General features: G+C 46.8%; 1 protein-coding gene and 1 long non-coding RNA gene across 16 annotated transcripts in view; one reads left to right on the top strand and one right to left on the bottom strand.

The window, feature by feature from the left end:
- LOC112058830 (uncharacterized) lies at window positions 1-22,795 on the bottom strand. 3 transcript variants are annotated; one of them, XR_002888018.3, is made up of 3 exons: window positions 22,732-22,795; window positions 8,304-8,436; window positions 1-2,208 (listed from the first exon to the last, which is right to left on the bottom strand). It is a non-coding gene; the product is annotated as an uncharacterized LOC112058830 (long non-coding RNA). The 3 variants fall into 3 exon arrangements; XR_006177114.2 differs by lacking the exon at window positions 22,732-22,795 and adding an exon at window positions 17,518-18,806; XR_006177115.2 differs by lacking the exon at window positions 22,732-22,795 and adding an exon at window positions 8,975-14,348.
- Window positions 22,796-23,023: 228 nt separating this feature from the next.
- Window positions 23,024-27,819, top strand: part of MPG (N-methylpurine DNA glycosylase) — a 61,782-nt gene continuing 56,986 nt past the window's right edge. For 2 of the 13 annotated variants that reach the window (XR_010591148.1, XR_010591147.1), the window contains exons 1-2: window positions 23,289-23,460; window positions 24,601-24,857. Coding sequence is in view for 3 of the 13 variants with exons in the window: in XM_065559883.1 (XP_065415955.1) it covers window positions 24,816-24,857 (42 nt within the window). In the remaining 10 variants the exon portion in view is untranslated. Of the gene's footprint in view, window positions 23,166-23,275; window positions 23,461-24,600; window positions 24,858-27,819 lie in introns of those variants that run through there. The other 11 variants (XR_010591150.1, XR_010591149.1, XR_010591155.1 and 8 more) reach the window with 9 other exon arrangements.

Here is a 27,819-nt window from a genome sequence, read left to right as displayed (position 1 = left end):
AGCAGACATATCAAGCTAATGTGCTTACTCCATAAACCCGACTCACCATTTGTACCTTCCCAGGTGACATAACCTCATACTTGCCTTTGACCAGCTGCCAGAACCTCCGGCTTGCCCTTGACATCTTCTGCAAAGCTACTATGCCTTAACAATGTAAACATCTGTGATATACTGAAAATGACATTTAATGGCAGCATGAAATAAACAAGAGTGAATATGCAGGTATATAAGAGCAGGGATCCTGTATTGACTGGATCATTCCTTTTGTATTTAAATCAATAAAAAACTCATCTTTTTAATTTAACTGCTGCTGCTGCAGAATTTGCAGTCTACCATACCAGTGGGAGGGAGGGGGAGTGCGTGTGCATGTGTACGCAGAAATGAAGGGAGCCCATCACAGATTATGGGTCCTGTTTGATCCAGAGCACTTGGGGCTTTGAACATAACGGTCATAGTGGGTCAGACCAATGGTCCATCTAGCTCAGTATTCAGGGCCGCCCAGAGGATTCAGGGGGTCTGGGGTCTTCAGCGGTGGGGCTCCTTCCACTCCGAGTCTTTGGGACACTTCGGCGGCGGATCCCGGAGCGAGTGAAGGACCCGCTGCCAAACTGCCGCCGAAGACCCGGAGCGGAAGGAGCTCTCGCCGCCGAATTGCTGCCCAAGACCCAGAGCGGTAGAAGCTCCGGGTCTTCGGCAGCGGGTCCTTCACTCGCTCCGGGTGTGTTCGGCGGTACTGAAGGACCTGCTGTCGAAGTCCCGCCGAAAACTCTCGTGGGGGCCCCTGAAAACTCCCATGGGGGCCTCTGCGGGGCCCGGGGCCTGGGGCAAATTGCCCCACTTGCCCCCCCTCTGGGCAGCCCTGTCAGTATTCTGCCTTCCGATAGTGACCAGTGCCAGATGCTTCAGAGGGAATGAACAGAACAGGGCAATGATCCACTGATTCATCTCCCATCGTCCACTCCCAGTTTCTGGCAGTTAGAGACTTGCATCTCTGATCATCTTGGCTAATAGCCATTGATGGACCTATCCTCCATGAACTTATTTAATTCTTTTTTGAACCCAGTTATACTTTTGGCCTTCACAACATCCCCTGGCAACAAGTTCCACAAGTTGACTGTACGTTGTGTGAAGAAGTACTTCCTTCTGCTTGTTTTAAACCTGCTGCCTATTCATTTAATTGGGTGACCTCTGGTTCTTTTGTTATGTGAAGAAGTAAATAACACTTATTCACTTTCTCCACACCATTCATGATTTTATAGACCTCTATCGTAGCCCCCCTTAATCGTCTTTTTTCCAAGCTGAACAGTCCCAGTCTCTTTAATCTCTCCTCATACAGAAGTTGTTCCATACTCCAATTATTTTTGTTGCCCTTCTCTATATAATAAAACTGGAAAAGGTATCTTTTTTTTTTAGACGGGATGACTAGAACTGCACACATTCAAGGTGTGGGTGTGTCATGGATTTATATAGTGGTATTATGATATTTTCTGTCTTATTATCCATCCATTTCCTAATGGTTCCTAACACTGTCAACTTTTTTGACCACTGCTGCACACTGAGTGGAGGTTTTCAGAGAACTATCCACAATGACTCCAGATCTCTTTCTGGAGTGATAATAGCTAATTTAGATCCCATCATTTTATATGTATAGTTGGAATTAAGTTTTCCAATGTGCATTACTTTGCATTTATCAATATTGAATTTCATCTGCCATTTTTTGCCTCATCACCCAGTTTTGTGAGATTCCTTTGTAACTCTTGAGAGTTAGTTTTAGACTTAACTATCTTGAGTAAGTTTGTATCATCTGAAAACTTTGCCACCTCACTGTTTACCCCTTTTCCCAGATCATTTATGAATATGTTGAACAGCACTGGTCCCAGTATAGGTCCTGGGGGGACCCCGCTATTCACCTTTCTCCAGTCTGAAAACTGACCATTTATTCCTACTCTTTGTTTCCTATATTTTAACCAGTTACCGAGAGGACCTTCCCTCTTATCCCATTACTGCTTTCTTTGCTTAAGAATCTTTGGTGAGGGACCTTGTCAAAGACTTTCTGAAAGTCCAAGTACAGCATATCCACTGGATCACGTTTGTCCACATGTTTGTTGACCCCCTCAAAGTATTTTAATAGATTGATGAGGCGTGGTTTCCTGTTACAAAAGCTGTGCTGAGTCTTCTCAATGTTCATTCATGTCCTCTCCTCCCCAACTGAAAAGGGATAGAAAGGGAGGAATTACCTACACACATCCAGCACATTTATATGCAGAAAAATCCACTGTGTTCTGTCCTTTGGAAAGCAGTGGCAGAGACAGGGCAGAATTGGCAGTGGGCATTGCCGGCCAAACCAGTGTTGGCTGCGGTCTGTAGGAAGATTATAGCAAAATCCAGTGTGTCTCACATTCATACGTTGTGTAAGCACTACCACAGAGAGTTTAAGGCCAGAAGGGACCACCAGATTTTCTAATTTGAGCTCCTGTGCAGGGCCGCCCAGAGGGGGCAGGGGGGGGCAAGTGGGGCAATTTGCCCCAGGCCCCGCAGGGGCCCCCCCGAGAATGTCGGAGGCTCCCCCCCACCTCCGCCTTCCCCCTTCCCCCGGCGCCTCAGCGCTCTGCGTCCAGGAGTGGCCCTGGACAGCGCTGCAGCAGCGTGGCTCGCGCGGGGCCTGAGGTCCTTCCGCTTGGAGCCGCGAGCTCCAGCGGGCTGAGTGGCAGGAGCTCCTGGATGCGGCTCGCTGAGGTTCTGGGAGAGGGGGGAGGCGACATGGTAAGCCCCTCTGAGCCGGGCACCCCTCACCCCATCCCCCCCAGCCCTGACCCCCAGCTTCGAGCCCAGCCCCTCTGAGCCAGACACCCCCCGACCCCATCCCCCGCCGCCTGACCCCCAGTTCTGAGCTTAGCCCCTCTGAGCCGGGCACCCCCCAACCCCATCCCCCGCTGCCCCGACCCCCAGCTCCGAGCCCAGCCCCTCTGAGCCGGGCACCCCCCGATCCCATCCCCCGCCGCCCTGACCCCCAGCTCCGAGCCCAGCCCCTCTGAACCAGACATCCCCCGACCCCACTCCCTCCACAGCCCTGACCCCCAGCTCTGAGCCCAGCCCCTCTGAGCCGGGCACCCCCCTTCCCCCCGCAGCCCTGACCCCTAGCTCTGAGCCCAGCCCCTCTGAACCGGACACTCCCCCAACCCCATCCCCCACCCCCCCAGCCCTGACTCCCAGCTCCGAGCCCAGCCCCTCTGAGCCATGCACCCCCCGACCCAGAGCCCAGCTCCCCACTTAGCCCTGGGCAACAGCAGTGCCACCCCCAGGCAGTGACAGCCCATTGGCACCAACCATCACCATTACCCAGCGACAGCCCATTATGTAATTGCAAATGTATACATACCATTAAAGCATTTAATGTTTTTAAATAATGTATTTCGTGTATTTTCAAATTATTAAAAATTAATTTTTGAACATATTTCACTGGTTATTTTTTACATTTCCAAATACATGTTACTATAGTATTGCAACTTTTTTTTATGGAAGGGGCCCCCGAAAATGCTTTGCCTCAGGCCCCCTGAATCCTCTGGGCGACCCTGCTCCTGTGTGTCACAGGCCACCAGTACCCGCACACTAAACTTATCAACCAAAATTAGACCATATGCCTCTCTGGTTCCTTCTCCTTTCAGCACTGGGGACCCAGGGCCTGCTCCCTGCAGATGGAGCATGTGCTTCCTCCCCTGTTGCATAGAAACCATAGTGGGGTGGGTGAATGACCATCATCAGTTCAGATGGTAGGGTACAATATAAGCTCCAGAGATTTTCCCTGAGAGGATGCCTCCTGTCCTTCAGCAGGCCACACACCTTAATTAATATACAGCTACACTAATACCAAGTGGAGAGAATGCAAGCAGCTGCAGTTTGGGGAGGGGACGCATGCCCTCTGCTTCCAGCATTGTCATCCCTGTGCTTAGCAAATCTAACCGTCACAGTGTGCATGGGGGAGAATGGACAGAATGGAAGCAACATTTTGCAAGATTTTTGTATTGCTATAAAACTCCATAAGGAAACAAGATATTCAGGAATCACCTTTAATTTATGTTATGAGGAAGCAGGCAGAGCTTATCTTTAAATCTTTTACCTTTACTAAGACAGTTACAAAGATGACTATGAAAGAGTTCTGTCTATGTTTGATTCATACGTTATATCTCAGAGAAATGTGGTTTATGAAAGCACCTTTTCACCAGAGAATTCAGGAACCAAGAGAAAATGTGTATAAGAGCTAACTATGCATTGTCAGAAAACTGATTTTTGGGAGTGCAAAACATGAAAATATTAGAGATATGCTAAAATAGGTCTTGCAGACAAGAACCTTCATAGCAACTACATTTGAATACAGACTTAATCCTAATCACAGCTATCCAGACTGAACTGAAACAGCAAAACAAACTCAATAAACCTGAAAAACAAGAAACTAGCTTAGAAGCTGTAAACAGATGCACTTTGAGTGCTAAAAATCATAACCATAAAAGCCATGAGGAAATTCCAGGCAAACTTCAAAGCCTTTCAGAATAAATGTACAAGATGTGGAAAATTTCATAGCTCTAGAGATGTGTCTAGCTAAAGATGAAATATGTAATAAATGCACAAAATATAGACAATTTGCAGCTGTTTGCTGCAGTGCTGCACTAAGGCAGTGGGAGTGCTAACTACAATTCTAAACAATCAAGAGCCATTGTTTCTAGTATCTATCGTGTGATGTCACAGAGTCTGCCTGGAGAATGAAACTGAACATTCATACAGACTATTGACATTAAAATTGAGTCAGGAGCAGATGAGACCATCTCAGAAGGGGCTTACAATCACTGTCAACTCCTTCTAGAGCTGAAGTAACCTGACACAGCTCTGACTAGCCCTGGAGAGCCAGTTCACACAGAAACCACTTACACTCTGAATGCAAAGCTTTTGTCTTTGTATGTGATCAAAGGACCACAGACCAACAGTCTTCTGAACCACTGTGTGGCAGTCATGATGGGCCTAGCGAGAAAGGTGGGAGAACGCGACAAAGGATTTGATTATATTGGAATTTTGAAAGGAGATCCAGTACAAATAACCTTAAGAGACAGTGCTGAACCATACAGAATAACACCACTTCTAAAAGCAGGACTGTGGAAGAGACTAGCTGCAGATTTATGCAAATTCAGAGGACTATGTTTATAGTGGACTATTTTTCCAGGCATGTAGAAATAATGTACGCAAAAGGCATAACATGTTGCAGTGTTATCGAGAAACTCAAAGTACATTTTTGCTCACTTTGGTACTCCTGAACAATTAGTGACAGACTAAAAACCACATTTCACTGCAGTGCAATTTAAGTCATTCCAAATGAAATATGAGCTTGAGCATATTACTAGCAGCCCACATTACCCCCAAGCAAATGGAGAGCTGTACAGACAGCCAAGAAATTCCTACACCAGGAAGATCCATTCCTTGCTCTTCTGAGTTACAGATCAACCACAATAACAGCTACTGGATATAGTCCAGAACAACTTGTGATGGGAAGACAGCCCAGAACTGCTATTCTGACTTAGGTTCTTTTCCAATCTCTAAAGTGGCCAGACAGGAAGAGAGTAGCCAAATTGGATAAAAAGGCAAAAAGAGCTTACGAACACTTTTATAACAGACATTACGAAGTTAGAAAATGGCTCGGCATAGAACCCTGATGACCATATTTGTGTCAAACTGGATAGAAAAAAAGGATGGAAAACTCCACCAGCCATTAAAAAAAAAAAAAAAAAAAAGAATTCATTGCCTAAATAATGTGGGATCAAGACCAATAGTGTAGAATTCAACAAACCATCAACATCTACAGTTTGATCCTCATAAAGAACAATCAGCAGAGCAAACTGTACAGATGAGGGATGCAAAACTACAACAAGAAGACTCAAAGACTCCAAACTGACCGGAAACAGTCATTGCAACTAATAGTCAGATGACCAAAGTTGTCATGTAATTAAAAAACAATGTGATTCAGAGACACCTAACAGACTGTTAATGTACTGAACTTTAAAGATAGAATGATAGTGTAAATATTGTAAAATTCTGAAAATGGTGGGAAAATAAAATTTAAAAGGGGAGATGTAATGGAAAGCTAAACTGTATTATATTGTTCAACCACTAGGTGGAGCCATATGTAACATGCCTTATCTGAACATACAACACATCTCTGTGGGAAGGAAGCCCTGTAGCCAGTCCCTATCTGGTATAGAAGGCTGACCTGCTCTTGGCAGCCCTGCAACCTACCGCGTACATGACACTGTCCTTGTTGGAAGAAGCTAATCCCAGAGCCATCAAGGGATGATTTAATGGAAACTTATGTAAACCGACTTCTAAGAGTAGGGTTATTGTGGTATAATTTGAAATATATCTGAGGGTCACCTGATCCCAAAACCACCAACCAAGATTTAGTAATGGTCCATCATTATGGTGGTGTAATTTACCTGGCAGGAGAGAGTTGGGAGTGTTGGGGGTGTATGTGTTTTACAGTGTGATAAAAGGTTATTTTATGGTAGCCAAGATAATACAACTGGTTGTCAAAAATAACATCATTATCATCATGGGGGGTTTATTTAAACTGGAACAAATGGAACTGGATTCCACCTTCCTACAATAACATTAAATAGATGAAGAATATATATATATATATAATGGTTCAAATACACACACACACACACAAAGTATACTTAACGAAATATAACCCTCTCTCTGTAAGCACAGGCTATTATCTTATAGGTTCCCCTTTCCCTTTCTGTCTCTTCCGCCTGGCTAGTCCGTGCTGTGCGTTTATCTCCTGGCTGATCCTGCTGGAAGGGTCGTCAGTCTTCTTTCACAGGCCACTCTCTAGATAGGGGTAGGGCTGTTATTGGGGCAGAACGAAGGCCATTGGTGCCTCTTGACAGAGAGCTGGGTGTACCACCCAGGTCACTGAGGTTGCTGCAGCACAGAGAAGGCTGCAGGCTTAATTGGAGCCAATTAACCTTTTGCTAGTGCAGATGACTGATACTTGGTGGCCAAAGAGTTAAAGGTGTTGACATGACCCTGTCACTGTCCAGCATTAAACAAGCAAGGTTCAAGGCTTGCTGTACAGCGACCTCAGCTTGTTTAGTACCGTGGCAACGACACCATTAAAAATCCTTTTTAACCTTTTATTAAAGATACAAAAAAGAAGCAAAAACAGTAAAAGCATTTGAAATGTAAGACTTTCATTTTAACAACAAAAATTCTAGATGTTGAACAACTCTGGATAACTAAACCTCTACTCCAATATAACGCAACCAGATATAACATGAATTTGGATATAACGCGGTAAAGCAGCACTCCGGGGGGCGAGGGACGGGGCTGCGCACTCCGGCGGATCAAAGCAAGTTCAAAATAATGCAGTTTCACCTATAACATGGTACGTTTTTTTGGCTCCCGAGGACAGCGTTATTTCGGGGTAGAGGTGTATTTGTAAAAATCAGGCTTTTGGGGGGAACAATTTGCAAATGGAAAAAAGGGCTAAATTGGGCAAATAAATTGTTTGCAACTCATAATTCTGTCAGCTGTGTGGCTACAATACAGGGTTGGCTTCTGTCCACCCTGGTGTAAGCACATGGCTCAGTATGCCTGTTGAATGCAGTTGTAAGCCCTTAGGGAGGGGTGGTCAGGTTGGAAAGTTCCTGTCTCTGATGTGGCTACATCCAAATACAAAGCAAATCTGCAACTATTTTGAGAAGAGAATCTAAATGTAGCTAAAAGCTTAATAGGGAAGATTTTCCTGGCGAGCCACACCTGTCATTAATGAGGCCATTGCAGGTATGGCTCTCCAGGAAAATCCTACAGTAAAGATTTAAAACACGTGTCACCTTACAGATCTACTAGGCAGGACAGATTGCTAGTTCTGAATTCTGCTGGAGGTACAACATGTTTTAGTTGAAATTGTGATTCTTTACTGCAGCCCATAAATTGTGGCAATTGCACATGATACATTTTGTTTAGGCTACCCCCGGTTCAGCGTCCATCTTGGGCTTTCTTCTTTCTGCCCCTAGCTGGTGCCTTTTTGGTGCTAGTGGTTAAAAGTTTTTGAAAGATGCTCAGTGACAGTTGTAATCTGCCCAGTTACCCAGAAGGTGGGAAATATCAGGTGATCCAAGTGTAAAATCTGCCTTGTAACAAAAGTGCATATAAGGACTCAGCACAGGTTGCTCCGTGCTGTCTGTCCTAGGGGCAGCCAGTGTCTGTGCATCACTGCCATTCGTCGGATCAAGAGAGAGAAGAAGACGACTTACCTGTTCCTAAAGCTCTCCATTCCCATTGGTGGCTCCTGGCTGGTGGCCCCTCTTGGCAGTTCCCGTGTTCCTGGCCCTGTGAGGGTTCGGTTCCTGTGATCCTGGTTCCCTGTCCAGCAGGGATCCTGGTATCCTGCGCAGATAATGTGGAAGGAAACCTTATTATTGTTGTATGCTGTATGGTGGCCCACTTGTAGGGTAATCTGGGTCTAGGCTTAGGCCTGGTGAGTTAACCTGAGCATAAGACACAGTGTGTAGTGTACTGTGCATAGAGTTTTGTTATAAGTTGTGTTGTTAATAAATGTTCCCTGTTTTCATCTTACTAATGTGGTAGAATTATTGCCTAAAGCAGGTGTCTAAGGGTCTAAGGTGGGTTTGTGTAGGGTGGGGGATTACTCAGGAGCCTGGCCTGAGTAAGAGCCATGCCTGCAGCTGTGGGGACCTCCATATCCTCCACCCACCCTGGGTGGGAGGCCCAGGGACATGGGCCTGGGGGGCTGCTCTTGGGTCCCTATACCCCAAGCAGGTGGAGGGGCCCAGGCTCCCCGGCCCAGTTGGAAGGTGGAATGGCGCCTTGGGGGGAAGAGGTGGGCAGGGGAGGGGTTACAGAGGGGGCAGGGCCTCATGCACTCCCCCCCACTACTAGGAAGAATCATAGATCTGGAAGGCACCTTGGGAGGTCAAAATCCATTGCCCCTGGTTGTAGCCCTTCTCCTCCATGCCCCAAGCAATCTGCTCAAAGATGTTGACGTTTCTACAGCTGGAGTGGAGTTGTGCCTAAACAGCCTCTTCTCCCAGAGCAGTCAGGGTGGGGAGTTGTGGGACACCTCCTGGAGGCCATTATCAGTTGATATAAGTAATGCAGTGTCTACACTGATATGGCATTGACCTAACTACATCGACCTTGACTCTACAAAGCTCAGGGAGATGCTGTTATTAAGTCAGTGTAATGAGGTAGTTACATAGTGGAAGCAAAATGTAAATGCAGATGTATGCACAGCTATGTAAACGTAAGCTGCCTTGCGTCGACTTAACCATGTGGTGTAGGCCAACCTGAGACAGATGTTAGAGCTGGATGAATACCGCAAACCTAAACCGCATTCAAAAGCAAATCTCAGTTCAGCTGTATTTGGACCTGTAAACGTGCGGGATTCACCCCATGCGGCGCCTCCTGCTGGTCATTGGGAATTAGCTCTTTTTCCAGCCTTGAAGCACCCTCTGCAGGCCGGTGTCCCGCTTGCCGCTGGCCCCCATGTCCCTCCCCGGTGCCCTTTTACCTGGGGGCTGCCCCTTGGCAACACCCCCACCAGTCTCTATGGGTCTCCCCTCTCTGGGAAACCCCCAACCCTCTAATCCCCATCTTGCCTCAGTCTGGGCTACAGCCGGTCATCACTAAGTCCCTGCTCCCTGGGGCGGACTGCAGTGTAAAAGCCATTCATCATAGGCAAGGGGGTTTGGACCTGCTGCCTTCCTCTGCCTCCCAGTACCTCTATGGGCCTTGGACCAGGCCCTGCAGCCTGGGGAGTTGCCAGCCTGGAGCTCCCCTGCTCCTCCCCAGCCCTGCTTCACTCCCAGTACCCTTTCTACAAGCAGCCAGGCCCTGCTCTCTCCCAGCCTAGAGAGAGACTCCTCCTGGGCCTCTGGCTCACAGCCTTTTTATACAGGCCAGCTGTGGCCTGATTGGGGCATGCCAGTGGCGTAGCCAGGTGGAGGGAACAGCTGGAGGTATGTAGGACACTACTGTGCTAATAAAGCGATGGTCACATAAATATCACCCTATACCGGAAACCTACTGACCGCTACACTTACCTACATGCCTCCAGCTTCCATCCAGGACACACCACATGATCCATTGTCTACAGCCAAGCTCTAAGATATAACCGCATTTGCTCCAATCCCTCAGACAGAGACAAGCACCTACAAGATCTCTATCAAGCATTCTTAAAACTACAATACCCACCTGCTGAAGTGAAAAAACAGATTGACAGAGCCAGACGAGTACCCAGAAGTCACCTCCTACAAGACAGGCCCAACAAAGAAAAGAACAGAACACCACTAGCTGTCACCTTCAGCCCCCAACTAAAACCTCTCCAGCACATCATCAAAGATCTACAACTGATCCTGAAAGATGATCCCTCACTCTCACAGATCTTGGGAGACAGACCTGTCCTCGCTTACAGACAACCCCCCAACCTAAAGCAAATACTCACCAGCAACCACACATCACTGAACAAAAACACTGACCCAGGAACCTATCCTTGTAACAAAGCCTGATGCCAACTCTGTCCACATATCTATTCAAGTGATATCATCATAGGACCTAATCACATCAGACATACCATCAGGGGCTCGTTCACCTGCACATCTACCAATGTGATATATGCCATCACGTGCCAGCAATGCCCCTCTGCCATGTACATTGGCCAAACCGGACAGTCTCTACGCAAAAGAATTAATGGACACAAATCTGACATCAGGAATCATAATACTCAAAAACCAGTGGGAGAACACTTTAACCTGTCTGGTCATTCAATGACAGACCTGCGGGTGGCTATTTTACAACAGAAAAACTTCAAAAACAGACTCCAATGAGAGACTGCTGAGCTGGAATTGATATGCAAACTAGATACAATCCACTTAGGATTGAATAAGGACTAGGAATGGCTGAGCCATTACAAACATTGAATCTATCTCCCCTTGTAAGTATGCTCACACTTCTTATCAAACTGTCTGTACTGGGCTATCTTGATTATCACTTCAAAAGTTTTTTTTCTCTTAATTAATTGGCCTCTCAGAGTTGGTAAGACAACTCCCACCTGTTCATGCTCTCTGTATGTGTGTATCTATATCTCCTCAATATATGTTCCATTCTATATGCATCCGAAGAAGTGGCTGTAGCCCACAAAAGCTTATGCTCTAATAAATTTGTTAGTCTCTAAGGTGCCACAAGTACTCCTGTTCTTTTTGCGGATACAGACTAACACGGCTGCTACTCTGAAACCCATACTTTTTACTGTCTAGCAAAGTTATTAATTTAAGCTCCCAGGCTCATCTTTTGAAGGTGTTGTGCACATTTCCTTTGAGGATGAGGACTGATAGGTCACATATAGAGTGATCATTTTGTGAAAAGTGTTCATCCACAGGTGACAGGGTATTTTTGTCTTATACCATTTTCCTGTGCGAATTCAGTGTCTGCTTTCAGCCACATAGTTATTGGGTCATTTACTGCACTGGATGAGATATATCACATGTTGTGATAGGCATGTGTAGGACCCATGGATCTTGAAAGGTCTATGTGGAGGGTGTTGATCAGTGTAGAAGCAGAGATGTCGGCAAGTTTTGCATCTGTTGTTCTGGCAGGGTCTGGTGCCACTTTGAGGTGGTGACCCAATCGGTGGGGAGTTCGCTTCTGATGATGAGCATGGAGAGGTTGGGGGAGTTGTTTGAAGACTACAAGAGGGGATTCAGGAAATATTTCTTTCAGGAGGGGGTCCCCATTGAGTATGGGTTGTAGTTGTTCGATACCTCATAGGGGTTCCAGTGTGAGGTGGTAGGTGCAACTAGGGGTGTGCAGTTAGAGGGGGTTTTATTTCTGTATTGAAGCAGGTTTTTTCAGGGTATTTGCATCATGGAACAGGCCACTCAATCTACTTCTCTGGTGTAGTGTCCTTGTTTGGTCGAGGCAGTTTTTAAGTATGTGAAAGTGCATATCATGGATTTTCTCCTTGGAGCATATTCTGTGCTATCTGAGTGCCTGGCTGTAGATAACAGATTCCTTCATAGATCCAGTAACCACATAAAATAAATAAATTATATGTAAAAAAAAATTAATGGAGATATCCCATCTCCTAGAACTGGAAGGGACCTTGAAAGGTCATTGAGTCCAGCCCCCTGCCTTCACTAGCAGGACCAAGTACTGATTTTGCCCCAGATCCCCAAGTGGCCCCCTCAAGGATTGAACTCACAACCCTAGGTTTAGCAGGCCAATGCTCAAACCACTGAGCTATCCCTCCCATAAGCACTGATGCCAAGGTTGCTCTGGGGCTGGAGCACCCATGGGTGAAAAATGGTAGGTGCTAAGCACCAACCGGCAGTCGCCCATCAGTCCTTCCTCCCCCAGTGCCTCCCGCCTGCTGGTGGGCCCTGCCGATCAGCTGTTTTGAGGCATGCAGGAGGATCTGGGGGGGAGGGGGAAGAGAAAGGACTCAATGCACTTGGGGGAGGGGGCAGAATGCAGTGAGGGTGGAAAGAGGCAGGGTGGGGACTTGGAGGAAAGGGTGGAGTGGAGGCGGGCTTGGGGTCGAGCACCCCCCAGCACATTGGAAAGTCAGCGCCTGTGACCCCAAACACACCAAGAAATCTGTTATCTACAGCCAGGCGCTTAAATAAGATGAACAGCTCTGTGGGGCTTGAAAACTTGTCTCCCTCACCAACAGAAATTGGTCCAATAAAAGATATTACCTCACCCACCTTGTGTCTCTAATATACTGGGACTGACATGGCTGCAACTACACTGCATACTGTAACCTTAGTCTGTGATATTCAAGCCAAGTTTCCTTACCTCATTCTACAAGGCAAACAACTTCATGTCAATTTTAGCAACAAGTAAATATATCTTTAAAAAGGCCCATGCCCATTTATATCCTAAATGCAAATGTCTGCAACACTTGGGACATAATGTCATCCATAGCAGAGCAGCAGTTAAGAAGCAACATCATTATAGTGGAGACCTCATGTGACTCACTGGGGTTGCCAACAGTGCTGGAGTATAAGGGACGTCTCTTATTTAAATACAAAATTTTATCCCATATATCAGGCTGTAGTGCTGCTAAAATGAAGACTGGATGAAAGGCTTTCCATACTGATTTAGAATGCTGACAGAGGGGTGGCAGGGCCAAATTTGAGTGGTGTTGCTACCTGGTGCACGGGATCACAACGCCATTCAGATTTGGCCTGGCCAGCTCCTCTGTCATGTAGGTATTTTTGAAAGTCAGTGTTAGCAACCCTATGTGATTAGTCTCTGCAGCCTATAAAGGTGGGAACAGCTTTGGTGCATGGAAGCAGCTAGTCCGTTCTTTGGGTACCCCTGTTCCATGAGACTGATTTTTGGCTTCTATGCCTGGCTGACTGACTATTTGACCCTGATTTACATTTGTTAACAAGGGAACAACAATGAGGGAGCCTTATTTTCACTGGTGACCACTGCTTAATTAGTGCCAGGGCAGCCCTGGCACCTCTAGGCTTGGCAGTTCATAGCCCTGGCATGTCTGGGCTTGCTGTGTCAGTTATGAAAGTAAAAAAATTGCTTGAGCCCTGGCACCTCTTTTGTTACAAATTAAGCACTTCTGGTGATCCTACTGGATCCCAGCTGAGTCTGGTCACAAAGGACAATGGAGTTAATCCTGTTCTAATTATTCCAATGCCTACCTGGTTTTTGTAGCTCTCTCTCCCCAGTGAGTGATGCCATACAGCTGTGTGTTCCTGCCTCGCTGACAGAGAAAATTGCTCCCCAAATGACAAAATAAATAATAAAAAAGGGAAAAGAGTTTGCAGAAACAATCCATAAATGTACTACAAAGCGAGACTTGCCTGGCTGCTGTGGGACAGACCCAGGCTCCAGCTAAGGCTCGCAGGGAGTTTGTTCATTTAATCACTATGGTTATACAATGCACCTGTCTAGAGCTCCCTAGGCTTAGCTATAATTCAAATGACACCACTGCATGTCTAAGGAGGGGTGTGAGTCACCTGGCTGTCTCAGGGATGGAAGTCACAGGATCTGGAAGGATTAACAAAAAAAACCCCAACCACACTATGGTTAGGTGATAATGAGCTGAATAGGTTCGGTCTGCAGGATTAGATGATTTGGTGCCTGGTACATCTCAAGTTTGAGGGAAATAAAGGTGGTTGTAACTCCCCTCCCTTCCCCCAGCTTTGTGTTTCTAAAACAAAGTGCACGCACACATGACCCTCTGGCAGTCAGTCAGAACATGATGTGCAATTAAGAGCAGCCTCCAGGTGTCTCTAAACTATGCTGACTAGTAATGGCTTCTAATGGGACATTCCAGTAGCTGGGGATCTGTACCAGCTGCATCCCCTTCTCATCAGGCTCATCCTCTTCACCAAAGGCACCAGGAGTGGGTATCATAGGAGCATCTGTAAGGGCCCTATAGCTGGAGGTAGGTAACTCATGTAGGGGAATCCTGAGGTAGCTGGTTAAGCAAGCTTTGCAGGAAAGGGGACAAAGTGGCCACAGTGGGGCCATGATCTGCCCCAGTGGCTTTATCTCAGGGTATATCTACACTACCCACGTTACAGCACAGCTGCAGCAGAACTGCCAGGGCAGTGCTGTGACGTGGGCAGTGTAGACATGCTTTATCGCCGGGGGAGAGCTCTCCCAGCAATAAAAAAACCCCCACCCCTAATGAGTGGTGGTAGCTTTATAAAGCGCTGTCTATACTAGCGCTTTTCAGTGCTAAAACTTTTGTCGCTCAGGGGGGGTGTTTTTTCACACCCCTGAATGATTAAAGTTTTAGAGCTGAAAGTGGCAGTGTAAACACAGCCTCTGGCTGTGTCTACACTGCCACTTTACAGTGCTGATACTTTCTTGCTCAGGGATGTGAAGAAGCACCCCCCCCCCCGAGCGATGCAAGTTTCAGTGCTGTAAAGGAGCAGTGTAGACAGTGCACCAGCGCTGGGAGCCACACTCCCCTTGTGGGGGTGTTTTTTTTTTTTTTTTTTAAACAGCGTTTTAACGTTGGTACTGAAGACATATCCTCAAACTGACTAGTGGAGGCCTTCAGGTAACATCACTAGAGCTTGATTTGGGATCTTAGAGAATACTTCAGCCCATTGCTGGGAAAATCTGCCCCTTATTTCTCACAACAATCTGCTTTGCCCACTAGAAAGGGCCTGTAGGTCAGAAAGCATGAGGTTTGCATTTCCTGGGGGCTCTGGAAGATCAGCTTTCCCACATGGCTTTTTCTCCTCGAAAATGCTGACTACCCTCAGTGAAGGCAGATTGCCATAGTCGAAGACAGGGTGTTTCACTAGCAGCAAATTTCAAGTCATTCCTCGTATGGATAAAGTAAAATATCTATTTGTCCAGTAGGGAAGGAGGCCTAACAGATCAACTTTTACAAGGGGCTATTTTAAACCATGATGCTATAATAGGGACATTATTGAGTGGATGAAGTGTATGGCACATACTGCAGCTTGGAGCAGTTCACATTCCTCTGGTGCTAGTATTCAAAATGCTTCCTTTGAGCATGAAATAGATCTGCCTCCTAAGAGACCAACATTTCCCACAAGGCCCATTCTGCAGACTCCTAACAAGAAGAATCCCAACAATTATATTGGTCCATTACTAAAGGGAAATGATAGAATTATGATGTAGAGGTGTTAAATAAATATTTCTGTTCTGTATTTGGAGAAAAACAGATGATGTAGTTATGTCATTGTGACAGAGTGGGGAGTATTGACCCGGTAATGCTGCATGGGAGTTTTACTGGTTTACTGTTTGCATTGGTGCTGGATGGTGGTGAGATATCAGTGAGTGACTTCACTTGAGGGATGATACTTGAGCACGTAACCTGAACCCAGGAGGGGGTTGGGGTCAGGTAATACCTTCTGCCAGGGAAACTGGACAAAGGCTGGAGGAGGAGCCGGGGTGTATGGCTGGTGAGAGACTGCTGGAGGGGGGTTCAGTTTGGAGCTGGCTGGGGAAACTGTGTTGCGGTCGTCTAATAAACCTTCTGTTTTACTGGCTGGCTGAGAGTCACGGTGAATCGCAGGAAGTGGGGGGGGGGTGCAGGGCCCTGACTCCCCCACACTCTGTGACAGTCATATGACAACACTCCTTCCATTCCACTAATATCTCAGGAGGATATTAAACACCAGCTACTAAAATCAAACAGGTCTGGATAACTTGCATCAAAGAATTTTAAGAGAGCTGGATGAGGAGCTCACTGGACAGTTGAGGCAGATTTTCAATAAGTCTTGGAACACTGGGGGAATTCCAGAAGACTGGGAAAAAGCAAATATTGTGCCAATATTTTAAAAAAGCTAAACTTGATAATTATAGGCCAGTGAGTCTGACATTGATTCAGAGCGAGATAAGGGAATGGTTGAGGCAGGATTAGATTAATAAAGAATTAAAGGAGGGTAATATAATTAATGCCAATCAACATGGGTTTATGGGAAATAGATTTTCTCAGACTAACTTGACTTCTTTTTTGAAGGAGAAGTTTGGCTGATAAAGGTAGTAGTGTTGACATAGTATACTTAGACTTCTGTGAAGTATTTGACTTGGTACCACAGACATTTTGATTAAAAAACTAGAAAGACATAAAATTAACATGGCAGCTATGGATTAAAACTGGCTAAAAGATAGGTCTCAGAATGTAACTGGGGAATTAAAATCAAACAGGTGTGTTTCTATTGGGGTCCTTTACTCTATTTAGCATTTTTATTAATGACCTTGAAGAAAACAAAATCATCACTGATCAAGTTTGCAGATAACCCCATAATCTCTTCATTATTTACCACTTCCTAGGACAGGTCACTGATACAGAGTGATCTTGATTGCTTGGTAAACTGGGTACTAGCAAATAAGGTGTCTTTTAATATGGCTAAATGTGAATGTTTACATCTAGGAACAAAGAATGTAGGCCACACTTACAGGCTGGGGGCTGTATCCTGGGAAGCAGTGACTGTGGAAAAGATTTTGGGGCCGTGGTGGATAATCAGCTAAACATGAGCTCCTCCTCCTCCTCCTGTGATGCTGTGGCCAGAAGGACTAACACAATCCTTGGATCAATAAACAAGGGGATCTGGGGTAAGAGAAGAGGTTTTTACCTCTATATTTGGCACTCATGTGACTGCTCCTTGGAATATTGTGTCCAGGTCTGGTGTCCACAATTCAAGAAGCATGTTGGTAAAGTGCAGAGGATCCAGAGAAGAGATACAAGAACGATTAAAGAAAGGATTCGAAAACATTCTTTTCAGTTATGAATTCAGGGGTTGAGGTGACTTGACCATAGTCTGTAAGTATCTACAATGGAGAACAAATATTTGATAATGGCCTGGGCTCTTCAGTCTATCAGAAAAAGGCTGCATGAGCCCACCCCTGCCAGAGGCAGTGGCCCAGGGGCTCCACAAGATCCAGCTCACAGCTTCCATGCAGTGTAAGGAAGAAATGCAAAATAGGGGTACATACCTCTGTGGGGCCAAGTCAGATCAGTAGAAGCTTTCTGAGCTGGTACAGAGGGAAGGGTTTCAGGAGGAAGAGTTCTGAGACTGAGTTGTGGGCGGGTGGGGGGCAGGCTGTGTTTGCATGGTGAGAGAAATTCCAGAGCTGTGGTGAGGTTAGATGAAAAGAGGGGGGGTCTCAGTCTGGGGGGGACAGGTGGGAGGGGGATTCTTAGCCAGAGTAGGCCTGGAGGGTTAGGGTGAGAAGATGTTTCTTAGCAGGCTGAGGATGGGGAATGCTGAGGGGATGTGGGGTGGACACGAGTAAGGGGAAGTGGAGCCAGTTGCACAAAGGGAACAAATTAAAGTTGAACAGGCCATCTTATATTTTGCATTTTCTAACTTCTGAGTTTTTAACTGTGCAACTTTAACATACTTTTAATGGAATTTATTTTGCATGTAACTTCCCAAACTTTTAAAAATTGAAGCTGAAAAAATAGAAATTCCATCATGAGGAAGGATTTTGAACACCCTCCCCCCAGTGGATTATATCACAGCACAGAAGATTCACAGCACAGAACCTGGCCACTTGAACTAATGGATTAACTGATAGCAGGAGGAGGTTCTAGCCTCTGTGTGTTCCACTCCCTTCTATTGGCTGGTCCACTTTGCCAATAGGTTTTATAGCTAGACAGCAGAGGAATGCCGAGGCTCGCAAATTGGGGTTCAATTCCAGGTTCTGCAGCAGTGTTCCAACCATAGTAGCTAGGGATTCTTCTACCCATCTATGCCCCCTCTGCTCCTGTTCCCTAGCTTGTGCCCCCATCAGCCTGTCCCCATTTCCCTTCCATCTCTACTTCTGCTCCCCCTAGCCTATCCCTGTACCTCCAGCTCCTCAGCTGCCTGCACTGCAGTCAGGTTGCTTCTTCCTTCTCCTCCCTTGAGAGCAGAGGACAGAGTCTCCCTGCTTTCAGTTCCAGTAGCCAGTGTGGCAGAGTAGCCTCTACTTCAACAAACAGGAGCAATTGCAGGGAAAAACTGGGCTTGAGCATGCTCAGTGCAGACAGAATCTTCAGAGAATTTAGCTGCCAGACTTTTAGCAAACCTCCACTGAACATCTGCAAACAGCAATTTCAGAGGCTTACAACTGAACCATGGGAGGGGAGGGAAGGAGGAGATTTTTAATGGGGACAGCAAAAAGCCCCTTTTGACCAGAGGGCAAGTTTAGAGTCCCAGCTCCACAGCATATTTGCATTAAAGCTTCTCAAGAATTGTACAAATTTCATATTAGCAAAACATTTCCCCCCCCCCCCCTCAGTTCATTCTTGGAAATAAGCAAAAAAAAAAAAAAAAACACCTAAATTTTTAAAATATAATTCAGCCTGAGACAGGCACCCAGCATGGAAAGTTTTAGCCCCCACAGTTAGTTTGGCAGTTATAAACAACTAAAAATAGGGTTTTATAATGGAAAGTGTTAGGCAATCTTAACTGTAGGTGTTGCTGCCAGCTTCACCTATGCTAATAACAGCAATACCAAGATTAAGGAAAATTCTTTTAGAAGGGCCAACAGAAACCAAAAGAGGAAAGTGAGTGAAGCAAGGCTGGCCATCAGGAATGGCTTTCTACCTATTAGGTCAATTAAACTAAGGAGGAAACTTTGCAGGCCTCACGCACAAGGAATTATCCAAACAGAGAGGAAGTTCTCTAAGGGGGGGAAATCTATTAAAAAAAATTTACTCCATAATAACATGACCAAGCTAAGTAAAAACTAAAAACTAAACTAAGAATCTCTTCCATACTGGCCAGAAGTAAACTTACTCACAGAATGAAGGGACTATTTAATTCAGCACTCTCTATATTAAAAAAACAAAATTCAAAAAAAAAAAAAGTCACTATTTGGGATCAGATCTACTCATAGGAAATTAAATACATTTATCTCCATATTTTGTGTTTGTGTCATGCTGTTGATACAAAAACAGCAGAATGCTTCACGGGCGATGTTGAAAATTGAAGAGGCTTCAGAAAAGAGCTACAGGAATAATTTGTGGTTTGGAAAACAATGATTACAATCTTTTTAAATTTATTGAAGAGAAGGTTAAGAGTCAACTTAATCATGGACCATAATTATCTACTGAGGGAGAAGATATAGACTAAAGAGCCTCTTGTATTGGATAAGACAAAAAGGTATAACAAGATCCAATTGGTGGACATTGAGATCAGCAGTGTTCAAACCAGCAATGTCACATTTTCAACAGTGAGGGTAATTAATGATTGGAACAGGTTGCCAAGGGATGTAGTAAGTTCTCTATCATTCATTTCACATCTTTACATCAAGACCTACAGCAAGGGAAGTGGGTTACTAGAAGACACCTATTCAAAAGGTGCTTGGTTTAACCAGGTTCTCCATTTCTTCATGTCACTAGATGGACTCACCTCTTCATTCCACATAGCATTTAAATGCTTATGGTGAAATCCTTATTCCATTGATGTTAACATATTTCCTTAGGTTCTTATACAGCTTCCATTACTGTAGTGTCTGAGCACCCTTTGGAGTTTTGCCATTGACTTTAAAGATTATGGGATTTGGTCCAGTGTAAGAATTAGAGTCCATCTGTGAACTATTACATACAGATTCAGAAAGTGGCTGCATGAATCTGTGTGGTTAGAAGATGCCATTGAATTATCTGTATTTGGAAACTCAACTTACAACATTCACTGCTCTGGCACATAATAGTGCCTTTCATGAATACACTGTACAAGAAGAAATCTTTGATTCCTGACCACGTAACTATTTCCCAGAGAGATTCCGGTGTCCAAGCTAGCCAGCCCTTTGACATCTTGGCTTCCAACCAGCTCCATCACAAGATGGGCCTCATCTTTAAGGCTAGTCAAGAATCCCAATCAACTCAGAAAGATGGAAGGTCATAAGCAAAAGCTGACCAACTAGCAGTAGGTTTTTGCAGAAGACGACCCTGGCTCAGATCAATTGAAAAGCCTATAACAGGCTGTCTAGAAAATAAGGTAGTGGTTAGCCACTAAACAGACATTTTCTTTACAGATGCTAGGCTGGAGAAATATAGCTACCAGAAGTCCTACCACGCAAGCTTCCTCACAACATCCCTGTTGGAGAGTTTACTATTCACTGCTATGGAATCTCCTTGTGGCCGACTAGTTTTCAACCAGTTCAATGCACCTTCCTTGGTTTCTCACCCCATCTCTTTCACTGGATTCAGGTACTCCCTCTTCATGGCTTGGCCCTCTAGCCAGGCTACTATAGTTTTCCCCTTCTGGGGTCTCAAAGTCCCATGGTCTCAGGCAGTCTTTTGTTACTCTACCTAGAGATGGCGTCACTTTTTTAGTAGCTGGTAGGGGAACCTAGGCCTACCCTCTCCTGTAGGTTCCAGCCCCCAAAACCACACAGTATCCAATCTCAGACCCTGTTACTGTTTCCCACCTACCTACCTGTCTCTCTCTGCTAGCCCACCCTTAGTTACCAAGAGAACATCCTCTGTTCTATGTGACTACTTCACTCTCTCAAGTTCTTGCCAGTATTTCTATTCCCAGGTAGGATCCCAAGACTTATTTATTTTTGTATTTTATCAACACCCCTCCTTCCGGGGGGGCAACTATCACATTCCTTCCTGTCGCCCCACTTCCTGGTTTTATATGAACACAGCATGGCCCTGCCCAGCTGTGCTTCATCATCAGTTAGAGCTTGGCAGCCCTGACTCTTCTCCAGGTACAGTCTGTCAAAGGGTTAATAGGCCCTTTCTACCTATTCAGGCCAGTTGTGAGGTAGACACCCCATCACAGTCCCCTCCTGCAGATTAGAAACATGGGCAGAAAATAGCAATGAGATTCAGCTGGGAAAACTGCAGCTAATACATCTGGTAGAAAATGATCTGTGGCAGGGGTGGCCAGCCTGAGAAGGAGCTAGAATTTACCAATGTACATTGCTAAAGAGCCACAGTAATACATCAGCAGCCCCCATCAGCTCCCGCCCCCCAGCACCTCCTGCCTGCTGGCAGCCCTGCTGATCAGCACCTGTCCCTCCCCCACATCTCCTGCCCACCGTGATCAGCTGTTTTGCAGTGTACAGGAGACTCTGGGATGGAGGTAGGAGGAATAAGGGTGCAACAGTCTCAGGGGAGGGGGCAGGGGCCTTGGGGTAAGGGGTGGCAGGGCCTGGGGTTGAGCACTGGAAAGTTGGCACCTTTAGCTCCAGCCCCAGAGTCAGCACCTATGAAAGGAGCCGCATATTAACTTCTGAAGAGCCACAGGTTGGCCACCCCTGATCTGTGGTGTGGGAGGCTCATCCCAAGAGGGAGGGATGTGGGGAGAATTGCTTTGCCCAGGATGGGGTGAGGGGTAGGAAGTTCTGCAGGAGGGAGCAGGGTTCTGCCAGAACCCAGCAGAGCATGAGGGAAGTAGGGCTCTGCATAGAACAGAAAGGTGAGTGGGAAGCTATGCCCGGACTCAGATAAATCAGGCTCTGACAGGGAGAAGGAGGGGCAAGTACCTTGGATTTTATACAATAAAAATAAGATAATTAACATGCCCTAGGCATACCATACGTCCGGATTTTCCCGGACACGTCCGGCTTTTTGGGACTCAAATCCCCGTCCGGGGGGAAATCCCAAAAAGCCGAACATGTCTGGGAAAATCCGGTGCCGCTGGGCCGGGGGCTGGCCCGGGGCCGAGGGCCGGCGGTACTGGGCGGCCGGGGGGTGCGCCGGGGACCGGCGGTGCTGGGCGGCCGGGGGGCGCGCCGGGCCGCCGGGGACCGGCGGTGCTGGGCGGCCAGGGGGTGCGCCGGGCCGCCGGGGGCCACCAGGGACCGGCGGTGCTGGGCGGCCGGGGGACGCGCCGGGCCGCCGGGGACCGGCGGTGCTGGGCGGCCGGGGGACGCGCCGGGGACCGGCGGTGCTGGGCGGCCGGGGGACGCGCCGGGGACCGGCGGTGCTGGGCGGCCGGGGGACGCGCCGGGGACCGGCGGTGCTGGGCGGCCGGGGGACGCGCCGGGCCGCCGGGGACCGGCGGTGCTGGGCGGCCGGGGACCGGCGGTGCTGGGCGGCCGGGGGGGGCGCCGGGCCGCCGGGGGCCGGCGGTGCTGGGCAGCCGGGGGTGCGCTGGGCCGGGGCGGGCGGTGCTGGCCCGGGGCCGGCACCCCAGGGCCCGAGCCAGGCTGGAGACGCGGGGGCCAGACTGGGCTGCGCCTCCTCGCCCTACCCCCCCAGCTTACCTGCTGCCTGCTTCAGGCTTCCCGCGAATCAAATGTTCGTGGGAAGCAGGGGAGGGGACTTTGGGGAAGGGGTGGAGTTGGGTGGGGGCGTGGGCGGGGCCAGGCCCCCATGGAGTGTCCTCTTTTTGGACACTCAAAATATGGTAACCCTAAACATGCCTAATGTGTGGAGGTCGGTATCTTAATGGTGTGCACATGCAGGGCTGCCCATGACTGGGGGGAGTGTATGCACCTACACATGCATTTAATGGAAGGACAAGCAACTGCCAATAACTGAAGGATCTTATTTGTGTTGTAGCTGCGCATGCCGTCAGACTGCTCTCTCCTGGGCAGGCCTGTGCCCCCCATTACCTGGGAGCCCCCCCCCCAATCTGCACTCTCCAAGGCCGGCCTGTGCCCCCCCGCACTCAGGCCCATAGTAACAAAGGATGCGGGTGTGCAGGTGGAAGGGCGGGCTCAAGTGGGGCCTGCCGGGGGGCCCTGCACGGGGAGAGGCCATGAGGGGGGGGGGTGTCTCCCTGAGGGAAGCGCAGGGGCCCGGCCCTGAAGCTCCCGACGCGGCCTTTGTCCGGAGGGTGCAGGGGGCGCTCGGGCCGGGGAAACGGGAGGGCGGAAAGTCGCTCCGGGGCGGGACTCTGCAGTCCTTCCGGTGAGGCGGGGCTCCCTCGGCTCTCCCCGAGCTCGGCCTCACCCCTGCTTACAGCGCCGGCTGGAGGCGGCCGGGCCCAGGTGAGCAGCACGGACTGCCCCTCCCGCCCCGGGCCGCGGCCATCGAGACACCCCAACGGGGGGGTTGGCTGCAGCCCCCCCAACAGTTGGGGGAGGAGGGGCACAGGGTGCAGCCCCCCCTTCCCGGGAGCCTCCCCCGGCAGTTGGGGGAGGAGGGGCACAGGGTGCAGCCCCCCCTTCCCGGGAGCCTCCCCCGGCAGTTGGGGGAGGAGGGGCACGGGGTGCAGCCCCCCCTTCCCGGGAGCCTCCCCCGGCAGTTGGGGGAGGAGGGGCACAGGGTGCAGCCCCCCCTTCCCGGGAGCCTCCCCCGGCAGTTGGGGGAGGAGGGGCACAGGGTGCAGCCCCCCCCTTCCCGGGAGCCTCCCCCGGCAGTTGGGGGAGGAGGGGCACGGGGTGCAGCCCCCCCTTCCCGGGAGCCTCCCCCGGCAGTTGGGGGAGGAGGGGCACGGGGTACAGCCCCCCCTTCCCGGAGCCCCCCCGGCATTTGGGGGAGGAGGGGCACGGGGTGCAGGCCAGCTATAGCTTCTCTCCCAGCTCTTCAGAAGATGTGGGTTTGGTTGTACCTTCCTCTGCCTTAAGACAGTACTCTGTCTGTAAATGGGATATACCCTATGCCCTTCCTGGGGGTCACCTGTCCCTATGTGCACAGCACTAAGTAAGGATCGCTACCTATTTCCTTTCTCTGAAGGCAGCTGACTTCTCAGACTGGGAAGTGGGAACAGGGCAATGCAAAGTTATTAGGGCTATCAAGCAATTAAAAAAAATTAATTGCACTATTAATCATGCAGTTAATAATAGAATACCATTTATTTAAATATTTTGGATGTTTTCTACATATTCTACAAATATATTGATTTTAATTACAACACAGAATACGAAGTGTACAATGCTCACTTTTATTTTTATTACAAATATTTGTACTGTAAAAAACAAAAGAAATAGTATTTTTCAATTCACCTAATACAAGTACTGTGGTGCATTCTCTTTATCATGAAAGTTGAACTTACAAATGTAGACTTATGTACCAAAAAATCTGCATTCAAAAATAAAACAATGAAAATTTTAGAGCCTGCGAGTCCACTCAGTCCTTCTTCTTGTTCAGCCAATCACTCAGACAAACAAGTTTGTTTACATTTGCAGGAGATAGTGCTGCCTGCTTCTTGTTTACAATGTCACCTGAAAGTGAGAACAGGTGCTCGCATGGCACTGTTGTTGCCCGCATCACAAGATATTTACGTGCCAGATGTGCTAAAGATTCATATGTCCCTTGATGCTTCAACCACCGCTCCAGAGGACGTGTCCATACTTCTGACAGGTTTTGCTCGACATCAATCCAAAGCAGTGTGGACGGACAAATGTTCATTTTCATCATCGGAGTCAGCTGCCACCAACAGAAGGTAGATTTTCTTTTTTGGTGGTTTGGGTTGTGTAGTTTCCACATCGGAGTCTGAAAGCATGCTCCACACCTCATCCCTCTCAGATTTTGGAAGGCACTTCAGATTCTTAAACCTTGGGTTGAGTGCTGTAGCTATCTTTAGAAATTTCACATTGGTACCTTCTTTGCGTTTTGTCAAATCTGTGGTGAAGGTGTTTTTAAAAGGAACAACATGTGCTGGGTCATCATCAGAAATTGCTATAACATGAAATATATGTCAGAATGTGGCTAAAACAGAGCAGGAGACATACAATTCTCCCCAAAGGAGTTCAGTCACAAATTTAATTAACACATTACTTTTTTAACGAGTGTTCTCAGCATGGAAGCATGTCCTCTGGAAAAGTGGCCAAAGCATGATGGGGTAACGAATATTTAGCATATCTGGCGCGTAAATACCTTGCAATGGCAGCTACAAAATTGCTACGCAGGCTCCTGTTCTCACTTTCAGGTGACATTGTAAATAAGAAGGGGGCAGCATTATTTCCTGTAAACAAAATTGTTTGTCTTAGCGATTGGCTGAATAAGTAGGACTGAAGTTTTACATAGTTTTGTTTTGGAGTGCAGTTATGTAACAAAAAAGAAATCTATATTTGTAAATTGCACTACAGTACTTGTATGAGGTGAATTGAAAAATACTATTTCTTTTGTTTATCATTTTTACAGAGCAAGTATTTGTAGTAAAAATAATATAAAGTGAGCACTGTACACTCTGTGTTCTGTGTTGTAATTGAAATCAATATATCTGAAATGTAGAAAAACATCCAAGAATATTTAATAAATTTCAATTGATATTCTGTTGTTTAACAGTGCAATTAAAATTGTGATTAATTGTGATTAATTTTTTGAGTTAATTGCGTGAGTTTAACTGCGATTAATTGACAGCCATAAAAGTTACGTCTGTGTTGCTGGGAAAGTGCTGATCTTCCAGCAGTTGAAGGTACAGATGCACTAGCAAGAACTTAAAGTTCTGCTTGCATTTTTCACTTCAGCTAAGTGTGTGCTGTACAAGCTGAAATGCAGCTACCAGCAGTCTATCTATCTAACAGCAGTCTTGCACAAACAGTCTAGGACTGTCAGCAAAGCTTAATGCCATATTAATTTGAAATCACCTGAGGAGTTTGGTCCTGCAAAAACTGACATGCTTAAGTCTCATTGGATCTTGATTCCCTGAGACTACTTGAGTGTTTAAATTTTCACAGGTTTGGGGCAGGTTAGTGCCAAGGTTGTTAATCATGCTGAAGACACCAAGATAAACATCAGTAAATAGAATAAACAGTGCCTCAGGATCTTGAATGGCTACAGCAGTGATACTCAAACTGTGGCTCACAAGCTGCAAGTGGCTCTTTAATGTCTCCTGCAGATCTTTGAAGCACATGATATTAATACAGTGTGTGATTTAATTGTTAACCAACCTAAGTTATTAACCAATCAGGATGCTTTTACTATGTTGTTAATCAATTGTCAACTTGCATCAAGTTATTAACTTATTTGCTGTGAGAATTATATAATATATATAAACTAAATATGTCCCATCATGCTGTTTAAATATGAATAATACTATAGTGAATGAAACAATGAATTCACACTACTGTGGCTATTTGGGTAATGTTGATTGGTAATTTTGGCTCCTGAACCACTGAGGTATGGGTATCACTGGGCTACCGGTAATCAGTGCCTCCCTTTTATGTCTCGACTAAAAGAAGGGGTCTCTATCATCACAGTGCCCTTAACATCTTGCTGGGGCATTGAGTTAGTACTGCATCAGAGGGCATAGTGACAGAATAACCTGCTGCTTCCTTAGAGAAACCTCCCAGTCAATGTCCACTTGGCCTGGGGCTGCTAACTTGTGAGTTCTGACATCCCTGGTTTAAAGGAATCTGCAGAGGTAATAACAGGGTTGTTCTTTTGTTTAATTCTTTACAATATGTAAAGAAGTCCTGGGGAAAAACCTTAAGGGAGTTGGAATTTACATTAGAAATTCAGGTATTGTCTACTTTGAAGACTGTGTGGATGTCTGAAGAACTAGTAGGGAAATTATCTTACAGGTACCAAAGGAAGTGGAACTTGAGTGAAGAGAGGGATTTTTATTCTGTCTGTTTATACTCTTGGTGCTTTGTTTATTTGTTAACGCCTAGCTAAACTCAATTGCCTGACAGTTTTGGAGGAAAGAATCAGTAACAAAGAGTAACAATCCTGTTCCTTCAGTTAAACGTTGTCATAGTTACCACTAAAAAGAACAGGAGTACTTGTGGCACCTTAGAGACTAACAAATTTATTAGAGCATAAGCTTTCGTGGACTACAGCCCACTTCTTCGGATGCACGAAAGCTTATGCTCTAATAAATTTGTTAGTCTCTAAGGTGCCACAAGTACTCCTGTTCTTTTTGCGGATACAGACTAACACGGCTGCTACTCTGAAACCTGTCATAGTTACCACTGGAGTTATTGGCTCCTCCAAGGAGTCTTCAGCAAAAACAGGAAATGCAAGACTTATAAATTCATACATGTTAAGGCCAGAAGGGACCATTATGATCACCTAGTCTGACCTCCTGTGTCACACAGGCCAGAGAATTTCACCCTGTATAGTCCTCATTAAGCCCAATAACTAACTAGAGCATATTTCTTTACAAATACATGCGATTGGACATAGTATTCCATTAATGGTCTCACCAGTGTCAAATACAGAGGTAACAACATCTCCCTATTTCTACCTAATATTCTCCTGCTTATACATCCAAAGGTTGATTTTGGCAGCAGCATTGCCCTGAGCGCACATGTTCAGCCAGTTTTCATTGTGGCCCCTAAGTCCTTTTCACAATCTCTGCATTCAAGGATACAGTTCCCCATTCTGTAAGTGTCGCCTGCATTCTTCATTCCTAAATATATGATTTTGCATTTGGCTGTATTAAAATACTTTGATCACCC

Source organism: Chrysemys picta, chromosome 10 (assembly GCF_011386835.1).
Source record: "Chrysemys picta bellii isolate R12L10 chromosome 10, ASM1138683v2, whole genome shotgun sequence".
NCBI lineage: Eukaryota > Metazoa > Chordata > Testudines > Emydidae > Chrysemys > Chrysemys picta.
Note: the sequence above shows the minus strand (reverse complement) of the source record. Positions and strands in the feature narration are given on the sequence as shown.